This window comes from Berghia stephanieae, chromosome 3 (genome assembly GCF_034508935.2).
Source record: "Berghia stephanieae isolate SIO BIC M18660-M18661 chromosome 3, UCSD_Bste_1.3, whole genome shotgun sequence".
Classification (NCBI taxonomy): Eukaryota; Metazoa; Mollusca; class Gastropoda; order Nudibranchia; family Aeolidiidae; genus Berghia; species Berghia stephanieae.
This window is the reverse complement of record NC_088362.1, coordinates 70,973,416-70,993,697: the sequence shown is the minus strand read 5'-3', so window position 1 is coordinate 70,993,697 and position 20,282 is coordinate 70,973,416. Positions and strand designations below refer to the sequence as shown.

The following is a 20,282-nucleotide window of genomic DNA, read 5'->3' as shown; positions in this document are numbered from 1 at the left end:
CTCTACTAAAAATAAGATGGCCAATGAAAGTGTCAAATGAGGATATCAGGAATGAGTAAACTAATATCCCTTCTTTTAGTAATATGGTGACCCTCAGAAGATGGAGATGGACATGACGTCTCTTAAGCCTGGGATCATGAAAATACTAACGAAAAGATGATGATAGAAAGCCTTTGGATGGGAACAGTACAGCTATGTATTGTTCCCATCCAAAGCCTTTCATTATTACCTTTTCGTTAGTATTTTCACATTGACTTCCTCAGCTCTTTCAGATACCCATACAGTTTAGACTGCAGAGCTGTGGTACCAGGCCTAACCTCCTCTCTTGCGGTTGCATGCATACTCTTATCATGTCTAGACTATGTACTCCAGACCGCCCAGTGACTGCTACACGTACTCGGCCAATAGGCCCTTATGCTTTTTTTTTTATCCTGGAGGACTTGTAAAAAAATCTGAGACTTCTAAGTCTTCTGGCCAAAATGGAAGACTAGAGACTAAAGTATTTATGTAGGGCAATATCCACTAAACGTGCTCATAGTGCTTTGCAAATGGTCCTCAACCAACAGCAACACTTGACATGTAGGACGAGACATGACGCCTGTTAGGCGATATTACATTTTTTCCGACAGATACAACGCTGTTAACTGTTAACGGCTATGTACTCATTTTCTTACGGTGAGAGAATGTGAGCTCCAATTACTCAACTATGCGCAGCTCTGAGCGAGTCTCGAGCCCTGGACCTTCAGATGCGAAGGCGAGAGTCATACTACTAGACCATATAGCCTCACAGAATAAGATTGTATTGTTAGTAAACGAGGGAATTGTTGATTGATGAGAACGTTTTCACAATTGTATATATTTCAGAGATGGTCGATTCTTCACATCTATGACAATGGATGTTACAGATCACCTCAAATGGCTAACTGACAAGTAGGAGATACTTAAAACTCGTCCTATAGTGTGTTGTGTGTGTGTGTGTGTGTGTGTGTGTGTGTGTGTGTGTGTACGTGTGTGTGTTTGTGTAAGTGTGATAATAGGAGAGTCAAAGAGTTGGGAAATGAGAGGATTGGGTGTTGGGGGAGGGGGGTGGTTAGAAAAGTAACATGCAAGAGAGAGAGAGAGAGAGAGAGAGAGAGAGAGAGAGAGAGAGAGAGAGAGAGAGAGAGAGAGATTTCTTATTCTTATCACCATCATCATCATCATCATCATCATCATCATCATCATCATCATCATCATCATCATCATTATTATTATGACCTATTATTATTATTATTATTATTATTATTGTTATTATTGTTATTCTTTTTGTTATTATTATTATTATTATTATTATTATTATTATTATTATTATTATTATTATTATTATTATTATTATTATTATTATTATTATTATTAATAATATTAATATTTCTATTGTCCGTTTCACGCTATAGAAATCGGGATATAACCGGCTCCATGGCCTAAAATTACACTGAAGGATATTTGATTCATTTATTTTTTAAATTTCATTAGAACAGTATTTGTGACCAGAACTTGTATTATATGGAGATGAACCATATGCCTAAAAACGATTTAAAGCAGACATATTTTTAAAAAATGAAATCTTAGTTATTGTCACTTAAGAAAACTATATTCACTGTCAGCAAAATATAATCCAACGTCACTCAAGTGTCATATTGTTCCACCATTTATTCAATTTTTACTATCTAAATCGCCCCGACATGATATCGTTTTAAGGCGACGTGCACATATTTGCAGGTCTGATAACCCAATTTATTATAGGCTCATGGTTGTAATGGAAATCTAAAAATATAATTTTTAAATGACGCAAAATAGTGTCCATATTACAACTGTTAAACTAGGCCAATAATTGCGTTCGGATGTCAGACCTGCATATCTATTTGTTCACGTCTTTTTAAGGCGATTTGTCACATATGGAGTAAAACGTTTTTGGTCCATATGGAACAAGGTGGTTTTAATTAATTTTTTTTTTTTTAATTTGTTTTGTGTGTGTTTTTTTTCTTTCTCTCTCATCAAACGACACGATTATCATTTATCTAGGCCTGATTCTTTGTGTCTTTATCACACAGACTGAAAGGAAAGGGTTGTCGTTTTATCCAAAGAAAGATTCATTCCTTCAGCGAAGTAGGTGACGATATCCCAACCATTTCTTTTTAACCCTTTTCTGGTGTTACATTGCTAGAAAGAACGCTATTTACAATGATTTTTTTTATGGTTGTAATGATAATGAGAAGTGATGGCGGTGATTATGATGATGATGACGGTGATGATGATGTTGGTGGTGATGATGATGATGATTATGATGATGATGATGATGATGATGATGATGATGATGATAATGATGATGATGACGTCGTTGTGACGTCGGTGGCCCAATGGTATCGTAATTTGTCGTCGTGTATAATAAACAATAATGATCAACAGTGATCAAATGGATAACGCATTAAATACCTATAATCCCACTCGACCCAGACGTGAATGAGTACCAGGTCAACCAGGCGACATGTATTGTACAAAATGGAATGTTGATTCTATACGATCTGCCGATTATAGTCAAAATAATATCATTTAGTGAGAACTACTGGTAAAAATGGCTGGCTAAAATAATGACAAAGAATTAAGCGACGTCACTTTCGTTCTCTCTATTCCTCCCAACAGCTGTCTAATGACTGGGATATCGTAGCCAATTGCTCTGGGACGGGATCGTACCATTTACTCAAAGATGACAAGGTGGTCCCTATCAGAGGACAGGTCTTCAGGGTGAGTCAAAATTATTAACCCCTACTCTCTTACAATGAAAGAGGAATCTTTTTTTCATTTTGGTTAGAAACATTTTATGTACGTTTTTATTTTCATTCATTCATTCATTCATTTACTAGTTGTGGCCTAAGTTTTACTGCCAGAATGCCCTTCCCGAGCAAACACTCCCCATCTATCCAGGTTTGTGACCGACCTCACAAGGTGCTGGATTGCATCCTACAAAGGGTTGGCTTATTTTATGTACAATAAATAGCAATCGATTAAAATAAAAGATCTCAAACTAGACATAATTCTCATGTTTGAGAACTTTTGACAATATCAGAGCTATCTTGCTCAATCCACACTTAAGATAAATGTTTTGGCCAAAATAAGAGTAAAAGATAAACCCTGTTTTGCAAAAGTTCCAGAGTTCTTTCACAACTCACCATTCTTTCTTTCCCCTGGTGTTTACATTATTGCTCTGTATAACATTCTATTGAATGTAGTATTACTTATGCTATGCGTTTAGTTAAGCGATGAATTGCCATTTTTTGGGACAATAAAGATTATATTATTATTATCATTATTATTATTATTATTATTATTATTATTATTATTATTATTATTATTATTATTATTATTATTATTATTATTATTATTATTATTTATTATTATATTATTATTATTATATTATTATTATTATTATTATTATTATTATTATTATTATTATTATTATTGTTATTATTATTATTATTATTATTATTATTATTATTATTATTATTATTATTATTATTATTATTATTATTATTATTTATTATTATTATTTTTATTATTATTTATTATTATTATTATTATTATTATTATTATTATTATTATTATATTATTATTATTATTATTATTATTATTAATTATTATTATAATTATTATCAAATGTGGGAGATAGTGTAGTGAAAATTGTGCTTAAAGGCGATTGTTCAAAATATTCCTCCTTTTTCACTTTTTGTCGCCATCAGCACTGATTAAATTTTATGAGTGTCGCTAATCATGACATGTAGAGCACTTACATGCGCCTGTTTTAGGCTTTAGCCTACTCTAAAATTGCTTTTTGTGTCAAGAGAATGCTTTTTAGGAAGCTGAAAAGTGCGGAAAAAAAACTTAATCTCATTTCCTTGTCCACAAATTAAGAAAAGAGTCAATTAGATAAATTTCCGTTTAGGTTTAAGTAATGCGAGTACGATACTGACCCTGTCTTTTACCAGAGAATGGGAGCTCCGTAGTTTTTTGGGGGGTTTTTTGTTGTTGTTTGTTTCTGTTTTGTTTTTGTTTTGTTTTTTTGTTTTTTGTTTTTTTTTTTAGGGGGGGGGGGGTGTCCTAAATACGTTATAATTGTAATTATTTTTGGGTTAATTCAAATCACTCGGTACCCTATGGAACCATTCTTACTTTAAGATCATTAATGATTGAAAATAAATGAAAATGATCTCCAAAACCAGTTCTTTAAAAGGGGTTCCCAGGCTATGTCAAATGGTGGTTACTTGGCCATAAATTCGACTTCGCGTCAATTATTTTCCGCCAATGTATTCCCAGGTTCGTGCCCCGTGGATCAAGCAGTTTTGTGTTGATTTGACCATCACAAACCCAAACAAACCACCCTTCTACGTACTCCCTAAGTGAGTTATTTTTAATAGGACTAATCTTTGCCAAAAGCTCTTGAAGTCAATGTTTCCCAAAATGAATGGGTGCATATCTCTATTATGTCTCTGCATTCTGTTACTTGGTTTACTTACACCTGTAGACAGTCATTAGGATTAATTAGAAAATATGAATGTCATTCCATTTTCTTTCACAGAGCGTCCATAACTGCACTTAGCTCATACTAATAAATATATGAATACCACATAGTCTTGATTAAGTAAATGTTTAAGATTTTTATTAAAACATTCATACAAACTTTTGCTGATTTTCTTTAAGCATTGCTTGGTTTAAAGGAAAACTTTTATTCTTTACATTTATCGCATTTCTAATCTCTATATTTATAAAAAGCAACGTTTTTTTCTCCTTTTTTTTAATTCTCCCAATCCACAAGCTTACCATTTTCTGAAGCTTTTTATATAATGTATTAACATAGCCTTCGATTTACTCATACTATCCGTATTAACGATGAAACTCCCTTCCATTTATTGTGCATTGCATAGAGATCTGGGTTATTCTGTTGTCATATCCTAGTTTGTGTGCTAACCATTATTGCTTATTTCTGGGGTCTTCATTGTGACTCGAAATACATAGGGGAAAAATATGACGCTGTTTCAATACAAAGAAGAACTTAGAAACATTCGAAAATTTGTAAACAGCAAGAACAATACCGTTAGTTAATACTTGCTATGTTTGATTGAAAATCTATGATTGGTTAAGAAACTATGCCGGTTATACCAGTCTATAAAAATTACGATATCAAAAGTGTCCAAACTTGCGTCTTGTTTTTAGCAGTGTTGTGTGACTAGGGTAGACATTTACCCCATCTCCTTGAAAACCAAAGGGCCTCTCGAGATAGATTCTGGAATAAGTTTTCCTTCTAATATTATTTCATAATTTTCAAAAAGACGCATAATTAATCATACTTGATTTATTTTTAAATATGAAATGGTCTCCAATGAGTCCTAACTTGAATCCAATGGACTACAAAGCATAATATGAACAATGATGTCAAACAGGGTATAGGAGTCATACGTTTTAAACAATACTAGAGCTAAAAGAGTGAATCCAAATTGAATGGAATCGGATCATTATCTAAGACGTTAGAAAATCAATTATTGGCTCTTGGGAAGAAAAAAGGCTACGCACAGTCATAAAGCGAAATGGGGGATCTACAGATCACATCAAAATTTGAGAATTACGTCAAAATATTCGATATGGCAATTTTGAGGCCTCCATGGGAAAAAGGTATCAAGACTAGATATCTCTATGCAGTGGCTATATATTTATGTATCGTAAAACAGAGCATCCTTTTAAATTATTGTCTAAAAAATTATTTTCCACTCTTCGCTACTTTTAACATTAGAAGTGAGAGTTATCATGATGGTAGATGAAATAGAATGTGTTACCCTTTCTTACAACTAAACATTCATGCGGACTTGCCACAACACCCTATCTCGAAAAAAGGTTGAAGGAATCAAAGACACATGAATTCTCTTCCATAATGATCCACAACATATACACTTTTGGTCCACACGACTTGTTTCTTCAAAAGCAAATCAACCTTTGCATGCACATTCACCCTCATAAACCATTTGCTTACCAAGACTGCTACATGGCTCAAGTAAAACATATGACCCCGTTAAAGGGACTGGGTGGTGATAGACTCAATGCCATTGTTATCAGAGTGATATTTTGTTCGTTTGAAGATACGGGATTATTCTATTCTTGGTCCTTTCAATGGAAATATACATGTTTTTGATTACTTGTAAAGGAAAAAAAAATCTTAAAACATTTGCTGAAGCTCTGAAATGGTTTAAATTAACCGGCTTGCTTTCCGATTAATCAGTTAAAATTGTGTTACAGGCAGATTGTTCCAATTTACCTGCTTGTCCGATGAAGAGGAGTTCCATATACTGGCCACCGTTTATACTAAACACTGAACGTCTCTAGCTCAAAATTTTCTTCAGCCAACAACAAAAAGGGTAAAATGGTAATGGTTCACGCTAAATCCAGCCGTGAACTTGTATCCTGTCTATCTGGATGTAACCTAATATGTTGCTGTTTAAACTGTTTTGTTGTTGGCTGAAGAAGGATTTTAACTCTGTGTTTAGTATTTAGTTATATATTTTGGGAGCTGTTTTATTCATTTGTGCATTTTACTTTTTTCTTATCTTTTGTAGCAGCGTAGTATTCACTTTGTCTCCATGCCCTGGGTGGTATTAGAAGAGTGCATATTATGGTGATGGTGAAAGAGAACTCGAACAACAATAATTGTTAGCTTTTTTAATCAAATCAAGCAATCCATCGATGCGTTTAAATGTTCCTCTCATTCCGGTAGTTTTCTGATTGATATACAGTGACATTTAGATTCATAGTACGATACTACTGTCAATAAGTCTGCTATACCAATCTGAAATAATTCCAGGCTTTTAATAGGCGTTATAATCAATTCATTTTTCAACTGTATTCGCATTTACTAAGTGCTCAAAAATATCTTTTAAAAATAAGAGAGCAATGTCCTGTCTTTGTAGCAAAGCCAAGCAATGCAAACAAGTTATATATTGTTCATTTATCTACTAACGTATTATTTTCAGTTGATTAAAGTTAAGAGGCAAATAAAGCAATACGTATCAAAAGTTACCGTGTTGTAATAGTTTGACATTCACTCTTAGAAATCCTTAATTTAGAAGCGTCTATAAATGTGCAAGGCAAACCATTCTTACACCGGCATACACCGTCTAGATTTAGGCTATTTTTAATTGGCTAGGAAACGTTTACTTCAACAAGTATCCATTAAAATGACTCCTAAGCTGTCAAAAAGTCTTAAACCTGATGCTTCAAACTTCTCTGAAGCTCAGGTTTAAGAATTTTTGATAGCTTGGGTTCATTAAAATAGATTTTTAGTTTTATAACCAAATTGTGAGAATATTGTCAGAATACGCAGTTCACAATTGTAGGGTTCCACCTGACCACAAAAGTTCTGATATGGTTTGACTTGGATTGAATTTCACTAGAACATTCATCTCACAATGCCGTGCATTCATTTCCTTGAAAATATTATGCAACCATTTTCCAAGCAATTGAAGGTTTTATATTCCGAAGAAAATCTTCAGACCTACGAATTAAATGTGTCCTCAGATTTATGCCCCTTGGGTCAAGCACTTTTGCGTCAACGACCGGGTGGTCGGCGATACACTACAACTATGTTACGTCCTGCCAAAGTGGCTTATTTGATTTCATCTGTGCCTGTTGCTGCAAATTCGTCGGACTTATCAAACTTGGCAGCTCAATCGTCACGACTTTTCGTTGTCATTATTCCACATTTATCTCTTTCATGTCATCTTAAGTATGATTTTTGTCCCGTTGTTCTACACACTTTTAATAAGCCTTTTCGTTGTCTTTGGCCCTCCTCAGCAAGTTACGTACGACTATTTGAAAAAAAAAATTGTTATAACCGCATTGCCCGTGGTGTTCTATTCTTGTCTCATGATATGTTCAATACTGCAGAAAATGTAGATGCTTCGTTGATTGTTTTGCACAAATGTTTACAATGACGATGGGATACTTGATATTAAGAACGCTCTTAGTTGTTCAAAGTGGAAAGTATGTTGTTTGCACTCCTCTATGTAAGGACAGCAAGGAAATGCCAATTACGAGTTGCAAATTTCACCAACCAGGTTTTAAAAAGAAAAAATTAAACATACTTCTTCAGACCTCAATTGCCTTCGCAAGATCAACATATCAGAGTAAACGATGACGAGAGCAATCTACTGACTAAATCTAACAGGTATTGATTGGGTCCTTGTTTTAGAAACTTTTTAAAGTTTTAAATTCTAACACATAGTTATATTGGTGATGAATTAACCCACGGGTTACACTGAAATCGACATTTCCAAATGTCTGCATGAGTCGGTCGGATGGAAAGGAATTGTGGGATTCGTTATAACAGTCGTTTTCACCATGTCTGAATATATAATGTATCCCCAGGTTTATGCCCCTTGGGCTAAGAACTTTTATGTCCAGAAGGTCAGGGGTCCCTTCCACTATGCCATGTCCTTTCAAAGTAAGTGCAGCGAAAAAAAAAGGCAAAATAGATACGCTTGGCCTTGGTGTGAGGACACAACAAACAAGTAATCAGTAGACATCAATAATATTGCCTTTACTCTACATATCCTTTGAATACAAAGTAACATATTTATTTCTAGAAAGACTAAAATCTATCCGGACGTAATTTTGGGATGTTTTGCTATAAGACGTGACCAAAATGACTCATATTCTATGTAATCGCTCGTCTTAACAAATAACTTAATTCTAAAACAAACGTCATAGATATCTTGCTACAGTTTTAATTAAATGTTTAATCATATAATTGTTTAAATTATCAAAAAAACAGTCAATGTGAAACTTAATAGCCATGGTAACCATTTCATGAAATATAATGTAATCTGAAAAAGAAAGATGTGAGCCGTAACGATACGATTGTGACCAATTTCAAATTAGTTGGCAAGTAGATGTATTAAAATATTTGTTTATCCTTATTTATTCATTTATATGCAAAACTTTATTTATAACATATATGGTAATATATATTATGCGAAGATCTCCACTTTCAACCTCTTGCTTTTTTCTTCCATGAGCCGGAAATGTAACCCTCGTCGGTGACTTTAGCAAATATTCTATTGCAAGAGACTCAAAAAGAATATTTTGCAATGGACTTTTAGAGACGGTTCATCTATTATTTTAATGCAGTCACTTATCACAAGTGTGTCTGTGTGTATATATATATATATATATATATATATATATATATATATATATATATATATATATATATATGAGTGTTGGTGGGTACTCGTAGGTACGAAAGTGCTCAATAATGATGGTTAGAGCTAATATAAAATATAAATTATGTCACTCACTTATATATGGCCAAGACGTACGTTTCTGTGGCTTTCGTTCACGTCTTCAGTTGGCATAATGTCTGAAGAAAAAATGTATTCCGTATTTACACTCCTTATGTCCTTGCCTCCATAACACATGAAAGCAAAGCAAAAAGCACCAAATTCGCAATGCATTATTGGGAACAAATAAACACTAATAAAACACCAACAATAATCTGGGAGATCGTCAGGCAAAGCTGCCCCTACAGATGCGGTGCTAGAAAATGCAACCTGTGCCTGACGGAGATACTGGAAATATTATTACACAACCACAGAAACAATAGCACCTTAAACAAAAGATCAGAACTAATGACAATGTGCAGACACTAATAAATTCATATATATATATATATATATATATATATATATATATATATATATATATATATATATATATATATATATATATTTATCGATCCCTCATTTATTTCAATATTGCTATAACCCACCACAAAAATCTTGTTTTGCGTCGCAATGGATTAGATGATGAACATTTGGGTTTAAATTAAAAATGGTCAGAATTAGAATGTTTTATAAAGTAATAAACAAAAATGAACACAAGAGCTTCAAAAAAAAAAGAAGAATAGAATACCCAACACGGAACGTTTCGGGCTCAAAACCTTTCTTCAGCCAACAACAAAAAAATAAATGTGTAGATACATTGCTAAATTCCAGATTGACGACAGAGAAATTTTCTAGGCCCAAGATGTTTCTACAACAGAGATGACCTACACAATCCCTGTCTTCAATATGGAATTTAGTAATGTATTTATGCTTTTTCTTCTTTTTTATTTTTTTTGTTGTTGTTGGCTTAAGAAAAGTTTTGAGCCCGAAAAGTTCCGTGTTGGGTATTTTGTTCTCTTTTTAATCTGTTATATTATTTTTTGTTTATACAGTCCACAACTTCCAGCAGCTTCGTATTAATTTTGAACTCTAAAAAGCCCCATTTCTGTGCTGGGTCCATTACACTATGCTGCTGCCTGAGAGGGCACGTTCATTTTGTTGTCGTCAACATGTGTTGTGAATAATAACAATTCAATTCATGTAGTTGTCTTGCTAGATGTAGGCTACTACTACTACGTTATGGTTTTGCAATTCTCTGTTTATTATTTTTTTAGACACCCACGCTCATAATTAATAATTTCATCTGGATAATTAATTGGTATTGGTTGTGAATCGTGCGATATGCTTGCTCATTGATGGTTTTTTACATTCAACTCACTCATAAAATTTATATTTAGTTAGCCTACTTACTTGATATAAGGATCTGTGTATTATAATGGAAGAAATCTGAATATGAATGTGTATCAAACATGCCTGTTAATTATTACTTTTATTATCGTAATTTTTACCTTCTGCAAAGGTGACATAAGCCAGTATGATTATGAAAAAGTCTTAAGAAACGTGTCATAGTTGTTGACCGCAGGACCTATAAATATAAGTCGAATTTTGGTAAATTTCAAAATAATCCAATGATAGTATTCGTATTTTTTAAAAAAATTACGCCCTTTCGCAACGGCACCATAAAATCTCATCGCCTAGGCATTCCATGAAGGAATATAGATAATCATCAAACAGGATATCTGATGTCAAGAGGAATCACCCATGTTGTCCAAGTGAGCAAACTGGGGGTTAATAATCTTGCCCAATGAAAAAAACGAAAGTGTCCGATGCGGGGCTCGAACCCGGGGCCTTCCGGATCACAGTGCAATGCCTTAACCATTCGGCCACTTCGCCTCCCCTCCCCCCTCCCCCACCCAATTCATATAATGAAGCTTTACTTTAAAAAGCAAAAAGACAGAGCACTCGCCTTGCTTGAGAAAGGCTTTTATTTGATCTTTCGTTCGGGATGTGCATGCATGTATTGCTCCCTATCCGCAAAGAGGAGATTTTTATTTCAAAAAATAAAATTGTACTTTTCTCTTTCCTCGTTTTGCCAAGTTTCGACACTGTGGTGGTTGGCGGGACTCACCAAGAGGGAAATTGGAATGAGAAAGTGGACAAGAAGGACAGTAAAGCCATATGGGATGCGGCCACTAGGATGGTGCCCAGTTTGAAGGTGGGTCGAATGGATGAAAATGTGGATGGAAAGCAAAGACGGATGGATAGGTGGACGGATTAATTAGTGAACGAATGATGTTTGAAATTCAAATTGTGACTAAGCGTTATGCCCAAGTATTTAAAATCATCTACAATTTCTACATCAACATTTCCTGATTTAACAGGTTTAAAATGTTCGTATTTTCTGTTGTTGGTAAAAATTTGTTCTTTAGTTTTTGAAGTATTAATTTCAAGAAAATTGTGCTGGCACCAGTCAACAAATTTATTAACCTGATTAAAATATTCGGTTTCAGATTCTTTATCTGTAATGAGACCTAGTATAGCAGTTCGTCAGCATATTTAATTACCTGACAGTTTTCAAATAAAGCTCTACAATCATTAGAGTATAGTATATAGAGATTTGGGGAGCAAACGCATCCCTGGGGATAGCCATTTGAGAGATGTTTCATACTTGAGACATGCCCATTCATCTTTACCCACTGTGGTCTGTGTTAGAAAATTCCTGAACCAACCAATCAGGTAGTCTAGTATATCTATGGCACGTAGTTTGGTCAACAGCATGGCAGTGTTTTTCGCGTTAAAAGCTGATGAGAAGTCTACATATAGAATCCTCGCCAGATTTGAAGACTTCTTGTCGATATATTTCCCCACTCCGTTTATTACGGTCAGTAACGCATCTTCCACGCTGAGTGAATGCTGGTATGCGAATTGGTGTTTATCCAGTATTTTCGAGTCGTGTATACTGTCTGAAGTAGCTCGCATTTTATTATTTTTTTCCAAGCATTTCATCACAATTGATGTCAGGGCAACCGGTCGGTAGTCCTTGAACGCCACTGGGCAGCGCTTCTTCGGTACTGGCACGATAACGGACGTTTTCCATACCACTGGTACAGACTATTAGTGGATGGGTTAATAATAATAATAATAATGCCGAAAACTTATATAGCGCTATAACTCCGAGACACCAGACTCTAAGCGCTTAAATTACAAATTACTTTGGCTGAAACATAATCATTTACACACACAAGCACACACACACACACACACACACACACACACAACACACAAACCAAACCTATCTTGCTTCTCATACCATCTACTAAAATCGAAACATATGTTTTAAGCGAACGTTTAAAAATAGACAAAGATTTTTTTTCACGAATGCTCTGCGGTAAGGCGTTCCAAATAGAGGGTCCGAAATGAGAAAAGGATCTCATTCCAGCATTTTTCCGAATTCGAGGGACAACTAGTTTTGTGGAATCACTGGCCGAACGTAAGGGGTGGGGTTTTGAATATCTTTCAAAGCTCCGAAAGGTAGGAAGGAGCAGTACCTTCAAGACAACGATACACTAAAACACAAGCTTTGAATTTAATCCTTTTCTCAACAGGCAGCCAATGCAGGTCATGAAGTAGAGGTCCGGCAGAGTCGCACCTACGCTTCATGAATACTAGTCTGGCAGCGCTGTTCTGGACAATCTGAAGACGTCTCAGATTGTATTGCGAAACGCCAAACAGCAGAGCATTACAATAATCCAACTTCGATAGTACGAGGGACACAACCAGGTGTTTGGTCACATCCTCAGATATGAACCGTCTAATGGAAGCAATCTTTTTTAGTTGGAAAAAGAGAGATCTAACCAAATTATTAACCTGATGCTCCATCGACAGTCCAGAGTCTAAGAATGTGCCAAGTTTTTTTCACTTTGTCAACAATTTGAATGGAGGCATCCCCCAACTTCAAATCTGTTTCACTTTTCCACTTCCTGTTCCCCACATACAGCACCTCCGTCTTATCATCATTCGGTTTCAGTCTGTTCTCATTCGTCCATTTCTTAACACTTTGGTTACAATTTTTACTATTGGCTGATACTTCTTGTAAATTTCTCGTATTGGAAACGCAGTACAATTGCGTATCATCAGCGTATTGATGGTAAGACAGACCGAAACTTCTGATGATTTTAGACAGAGGGCCAACGTACAGAACAAAAAGAACGGGTCCAAGTACTGAACCCTGGGGAACCCCACAATCAAGAAAGATTTCCTCAGATCTATATTCATCTACCGAATAATCTGTTTACGATTTAACAAATATGACCTAAACCAATCAAGCGCTGCACCAGACACGCCATAAGTAATTTCAAGACATTTGAGAAGACGATTGTGGTCAATAGTATCAAAAGCAGACGATAGGTCAAGCAAATTCAGCAAAGAACATGAACCTTTGTCTATAACAGAGAGGAGATCATTAACAACCCTAACAAGTGCGGTTTCCGTCGAATGATGTTGCCTATAAGCAGACTGAAATTTTTCTTCAAGACAATTATTTTTAAGATGAGACAGTAATTGTTTCAAAACAAGCTTTTCTAAGATCTTCGAGAAAAAAGGAAGATTAGAGACAGGGCGATAGTTTTTTAAGTTCTCTTTATCGAGATCAGGTCTTTTCAAAAGGGGTTTGACATGAGCAACTTTGTAAATGTCTGGTACAGCACCTGACTGCAACGAATTATTAACAATACATGTAAATGGTGTTAAAATTACATCAATGCACTTTTTTAGAATGGCAGTATTTACGGGGTCCAAATCACAACTTTTAGTTGGAGACGACATAATGCAATCACATAAGTCAGCTTCAGTAATCTTTGAAAAATTTGTTAATGAATCACCATGGAGAGATGGATGTATGGCTAGATAAAATGATGGATCTAGAAGACAAATGAACGAATGTGATGGATGGACAACTTGATGGAGTGGCAAATAAAAAGATGGATGGGTGGATTATTGATTGATGGATGGATGGATCGAACACCAAGACAAGGAAAATAATAAGAGGATATGGGGTGTGGTAAAAAGGTTGATGGATGGATGAAGAAATGGATGAATGGATTGATGGATTCAGTGGAATCTACATAAAGTCAATTGTTTTAAGGTCAGCATCTCTTGTTGAAAATTAGATATTTGAGAGCAATAATTACAAAAGAAGGAAAATGCTCATTGAACATTAAAAACAAGAAGTTCTTGCAAATGCAGCATGCGTGGATATGAGACCAATGCTCACAAACCGAGATAAGGCTATGTCCACCAAAATGAAAATACTGCAGTGCTATGTAGAATTAATCTTATTATATGGGTGTGAGACATGGGCCATCGGCACAGCAATGCAAAGGAAAATAGAAACGGTGGAGATGTGGCTCTTGAGACGTATGCTGAGAATATCCTGGACAGAAAGAAAATCAAACGAAATGTTACTAGAGGAGGCAGGATACAAAAGAACGCTTTTTCCAGAATAAGGTGAAGAAAGCAAGATTCTTTGGGCATGTATAACTAGGAGAAAGGGGATAGAGAAGCTTGTGACAACGGGAATGATAGATGGATGCGAGCAATAGGAAGGCAGAGGATGACATTGGTGGACAACATTAGGAACTGGACACAATGAAGAGGTACGGAGAGCATCAGGGCAACGTAAGATAGAGACAGTTGGAATGGCATGATCGACAAATCTTATTGGTCCAATCTTTTTTCTGTTCTTTTTCTACGGGTGTTCCTTTTATACTTGATAAAGCCAACCCTGCTTAAAGTCAATCAATCTTTCTGGTCCTTCGGATTCCACTGTAGAAGGAAAGACAAACGGGATAATGAGGGATGTGATGGATGGATGGATGGATGGATAACTGGATTGGTGGATATATGGATCGAATGTGGTTTAGGTGGACGGATGAATGGATAAGTGAAAAGGTAGATGGATGGATGAATGGTGAGATTGAATGTAGATTGATGGTTGAGTGAATCAGTCGATGAGGGATAAAGTGATATACAGCCACTGGGACGACTCCTCCTTTCAAAGATGGTATGCAGGATTTTAGTGAATGGACATTTTAAATTAAATTTACTGCTTGTTTTCTTTATCTTATTTTTTGATTCGTTTTATCCATTAATTAATCTGTTTGATTTTTGTTGTTGTTTTTTTAAAAGAGGGTATGTAACTAAAAGAATACTTCGTAAGAACAGTCTTCATTATGTTTGTCTTCTCATCCCCTTTTCCATTGTTTAGGGAGCCACTATCCTTAAGGAGTGGGTTGGCCTCCGGCCAGGCAGGGATACCTTAAGACTGGAATCAGAACTAATGAACACCGGCGCTAGGAATAGGCAATTACCGGTAAGTTGTCACGTGTCAAATCTGCATTTTGTAAAAGAGAAATAACTTGTAAAGATGTTTTTTTTAAAAGAAAAAAGATCGGTATATTGATATTTTTTTAGCGCTTGGCTAAGAAACTTACAACATTGCCATCCGGAAATATAACGGACCAGTACACAATGTTACCATGTACCTTTATAATTTATGGGGAAAAAAACAATAACGAGGACTTAAGTGAGGTCAACTTCGTTCTATCCATAAACGTTGAATGTTACACATTGTTTTGTGTGTTGGTGCGTTATATCAGGCTGGCGGATGTTATGAATTTTTTATACATATAATATAAATGCAGTGCATTAAATAGACTGATACTGACAAAATAATTGCGTCATACAACAAGGCGGTGATTACAAAAAGAAAGTTAATTACTGTGAGTCGTATTCAGTAGCTAACCAAATGTATCATTTGTTTTGTTTTGTTTTTTTTAGCACCACTAACAACTCACGTTTCATTTTAGTTTTGGGATAGCTGACTTGTTATGTGACATGCATTTTTGATCAGTCTCAGGCATAGCCATCCATCTTAAGTTACTTCCCTGTCACCAGAAGCAATCAAACCCACAGATTGTGAGTATTTATCACAATATTTTGACACGCTGATGAAAGAAATGCATATCAACGCCATGCATATGTTCAAATCGCCTGTGTTAAAATTGCGAATGATGTTCAGGATATGTGCACCGATAGCTATGGTCTCAGGCTGCTGATACTATGCGTTGAGGCCGCCACCGGATATAACGTACCAACACACAAAACCATGTCATATTGAACGTATACTAATGCATTGCGTTTAGATAAAATAGTCATAATATCCACCAGCCGGATTTACGAACCAACACACAAACTGGGTAACCTTAAGCATTTATAGTCTGATTGATAGAATTTGGTGAGTACTAATAAAAATGACTTGCTAAAAACAATAACAAAGACCAGAGTGACGTCATCTTTGTTTCTTCTATAGTGTGGTATAATTTAGTGAGAACTTATCACCAAAATTACTGTCTAAAAACAATGACAAAAAGCTGAGTGACGTCAAATTCGTTCCTTCTATTGATGGGGGTGGGGTATTGCAGATGGAGGCGGGGGAAGTAACATTATGACCGAGAACAGTTTACAGTGGACTCCGGATAAGACGATGCCCAGGGGAACCGAGAAAAAAGTCGACTTATCCGAAAATCAACTTAACCGGAGTGTAACCAAATGAGCAAAAACGCACGTGAACAAAGCAAAACAAGCTAGAATAAGTATGTCCCTTCATATCGCGCGGTCTCTGTAGTGGTCATCAGAGGCTCCTACCCTCAATAGCCCCATAGAGAAATCAGAATACATCAAAATCGGAATTTGAGATAAAAAAGCGGAATCTACTTACTGTTATTGACTATGACATGCTTTGCAACAGAAAATGTAATAAACAATCCAAAAGTACTCAAATGATTAAAAATAAAAAAATGTGTAAAAATGTACAGATTGTGTAAAGACTAAGAATGGGGTCAAATAATAATAGAGAACACACAGGTCCTGGCCGTCTGAGAACAAAGTATTGAATGGATGGATATAACCTTGTCAGGACCCTCCTCCCCCCCCCCCCCCCCCCCCACACACACACACAGACCTAATCAAACAAACTCGCGTGCCGGTACACACACACACACACACACACACGCACACAAGGCTAAAATTAAATAGGGAAAGAAGCTGACCCTACTCAATAATATTATTACCGAATGAAGCCAACATATAATATTACCAAGGTCATTGACCTCAAAAATTGGAGTCGACATAATAATAATAATACTTTGGTCAACCCCCCTCCCAAACATATAAATATAATACTATCCAACATCAGCAGCACACACTTCGAAGGGACTAATCAGACACACAAAATGTGTGTTGATTGACCATAGGAGATGCTGACGAAATAAGCCATAGCTCACTTTTTCACTAGAGATTTTTTTTTTTTTAATTTTCCTGGATTGGAAAGATGAAAAGCGGAATTTTTGCCTTGAATGTGGAATGTATACCAATTAAGCGAAATTATTCCGCGAAAAGCGGAAGGGTAGGAGCGTCTAGGTCAAGGTCATGCTTCTTGTAAATCGAGACAGAAATAGCTGGTATGCCAATTTCCTATGCGATGATTTTCTGTGGCATGCCAGACTTTCCAAATGCATCGAATTTTCCTTTTCCGCGATAGGTTTGCCATTGTAGTTGTAGACTTGACTTGAATTCTTTATAAAATTGATACAAATTAAGAGGGCCATTACATAGGATGGCCTGGGATTAGAACCAAAAATAATCTTGAACTTGCGACAATGTAAAATTTGAGATGGAGAAATTAAAGTTATTCAATACTGCTTATGTACATTGAACACGAACGTCAGGCAAAGCACCTACATCACATCGATGTGCGCCAATCGTTCGCGGATATACTTAACCACTGAAAATTCTTACTGGTAGCTTTTTTAACCAATGGAAATACTTGTTTAATTGTGATTTTATTGTAGTCATGAGTGACAAGAACATCGACTTAAGCGACATCGACTTATGTGGAGTTTTTTTTTTTTTTTTACTAATGTTATATAGGAAGAAGGGGGAGGGACCAAGAAAAAAAATCGACTTGGGTAAAAATCGACTTAGGCAACGTCGACGTATCCAGAGTGCACTGTATTTAAACCGGAAAAAGATAGATACGTTTGGCTTCTAGAAGGAAAAAGACAGGACTGGACAACGTTTATTTTAAACGAAATTTTATTCTTAATCTTACGTGAGTTTATCATATCTATACTCCGCTATACTACCCCTCTTCTTCTTCTTATTCAGGTTGTTCACAATTACGGACATGGTGGGTGTGGCATAACGCTCCATTGGGGCTGTGCCAAGAAGACCGCCGAGATGGTCTCCAACTTTATCCACGATATCGAAACTGGAAGTCTCCGAAACAAACACAGTACCAGCAGCAAGTTGTGAATGCTTCAAGAAAGAGAACGACAGATTATTAACCAGAGCCTGATTTCGCGCAGTCCAGCGTGGCTATATCTATCTACAATTACCATAACTATATTTAGCATCGTCGTCATCATGCGCAATTGTAATATCGCCTAACAGTTCTACATGTTACTGTTGGCCAGGAACCTGTTGTGTGTGTGTGTGAGTGTGTATATATTATATATTTTATATATATATATATATATATATATATATATATATATATATATATATATATATATATATATATATATATATATATATATATATATATATATATATATAATATATATATATATATATCTGTCGTCTGCATTTTTTGCCAAATTGGGACCTAAAATTTGCCAAGAAATTTGCCAAAAAGACCAAAATTTGCCGAGAACTAAGCGTTTCAGTAAAAATTAACATGCGATACAGAAACCCGTTGTGTGTGTGTGTGTATATATATATACATATATATATATATATATATATATATATATATATAATAACATATATATATATATATACATATATATATATATATATATATATAATAAAATATATTATATATATATATATATATATATATATATATATATATATATATATATATATATCAGTGTAAGGGACTCAAGTTCACTTATCTTCAAATTAGCTGAATATATCAATGCATTTGGTTGAACGATAAATTTCATGGTATTCAAAATACCTACTCTGCTTTTGCTGCCAGTTTGCAACCTATTTTTTTTTTTTCAAGATCTGAAATCTTATTTCCGAGTTAGAATTTCTTTACATTCAATAACTCCTCAAATGTATCCACTCTCTCTATCTCTCTGCCTCTTCATAATCTTTCCAACCTTCTCCTCGAAGAATTCGTCTGTAGGTGGCCCTTGAGCCTTGAGGAACAAACGGAGAAGAGCAAAGATGATGAAAGATCAACCATCTCTCCCCCTACATTCTCTCCATTTATACACACCTCCCTTTTTTCCAGATTCACTACCAACTTTACTAATGCCTACCTTCATTGTCTTAGGTTGACCAGAGAGTCAACTTAAAATTTGGCTCACATGAATTTCAGACACAACATCGAAGAATTTCAATGCCAAAAACGGGATTGTTTGTATACAAAATCTGAGGCTGACTAAAGAGTCAACCTAAAATTTGGTGGCTGTTGTACAAGTGGTGGTAGGGATGGTGATGTGGTGGCAGGGATGGTGATGTGGTGGTTGTAGTAGTGGTGGGAGGGGTTGTGATGTGGTGGTGGTTGTAGTAGTAGTGGTAGGGATGATGATGTTGTGGTGGGATGGTGATTTGATGTTTAGCAATCTTCTGTACAAGTACAACCACATTTCGAAAACTTCTAGGCGGTTTTGACATTCCTTGTTTGATTTCAAACACGTTAGAGGAGAGAACGTAAGTTTGGATCACCTTCACATTTTGGTGGCAGAGATGACTGATCTTAGACTGTCGAAGGTGTTTTGTTAGTAGTGTATAAATAATCAAAAGACACATAAGGAATTGAATCATCCCAATGGGGGGAGGGGGTGTAGTACTCGCAATAGTTATAATTTTGGAGATTTAGACATTGGAAAAAAACCCCTTTGTTTTCTTAATTATTCAAATTTTTTCTCATGCTTTAATGATATGTTTTGATTGTTTTTAAGGGTTTTA

The 20,282-nt window shown here is 35.4% G+C and overlaps 1 protein-coding gene across 1 annotated transcript in view; it reads left to right on the top strand.

The window, feature by feature from the left end:
* Nucleotides 1–18,801, top strand: part of LOC144968364 (D-aspartate oxidase-like) — a 30,691-nt gene extending 11,890 nt beyond the window's left edge. The window contains exons 5-11 of the mRNA XM_078906643.1: nucleotides 865–930; nucleotides 2,091–2,145; nucleotides 2,680–2,781; nucleotides 4,348–4,430; nucleotides 11,337–11,454; nucleotides 15,505–15,609; nucleotides 18,465–18,801. Of these exons, the coding sequence (XP_078762769.1) occupies nucleotides 865–930; nucleotides 2,091–2,145; nucleotides 2,680–2,781; nucleotides 4,348–4,430; nucleotides 11,337–11,454; nucleotides 15,505–15,609; nucleotides 18,465–18,611 (676 nt within the window). The 3' untranslated portion in view covers nucleotides 18,612–18,801. The remainder of the gene's footprint in view (nucleotides 1–864; nucleotides 931–2,090; nucleotides 2,146–2,679; nucleotides 2,782–4,347; nucleotides 4,431–11,336; nucleotides 11,455–15,504; nucleotides 15,610–18,464) is intronic.
* The last annotated feature ends 1,481 nt before the right edge of the window (nucleotides 18,802–20,282 follow it).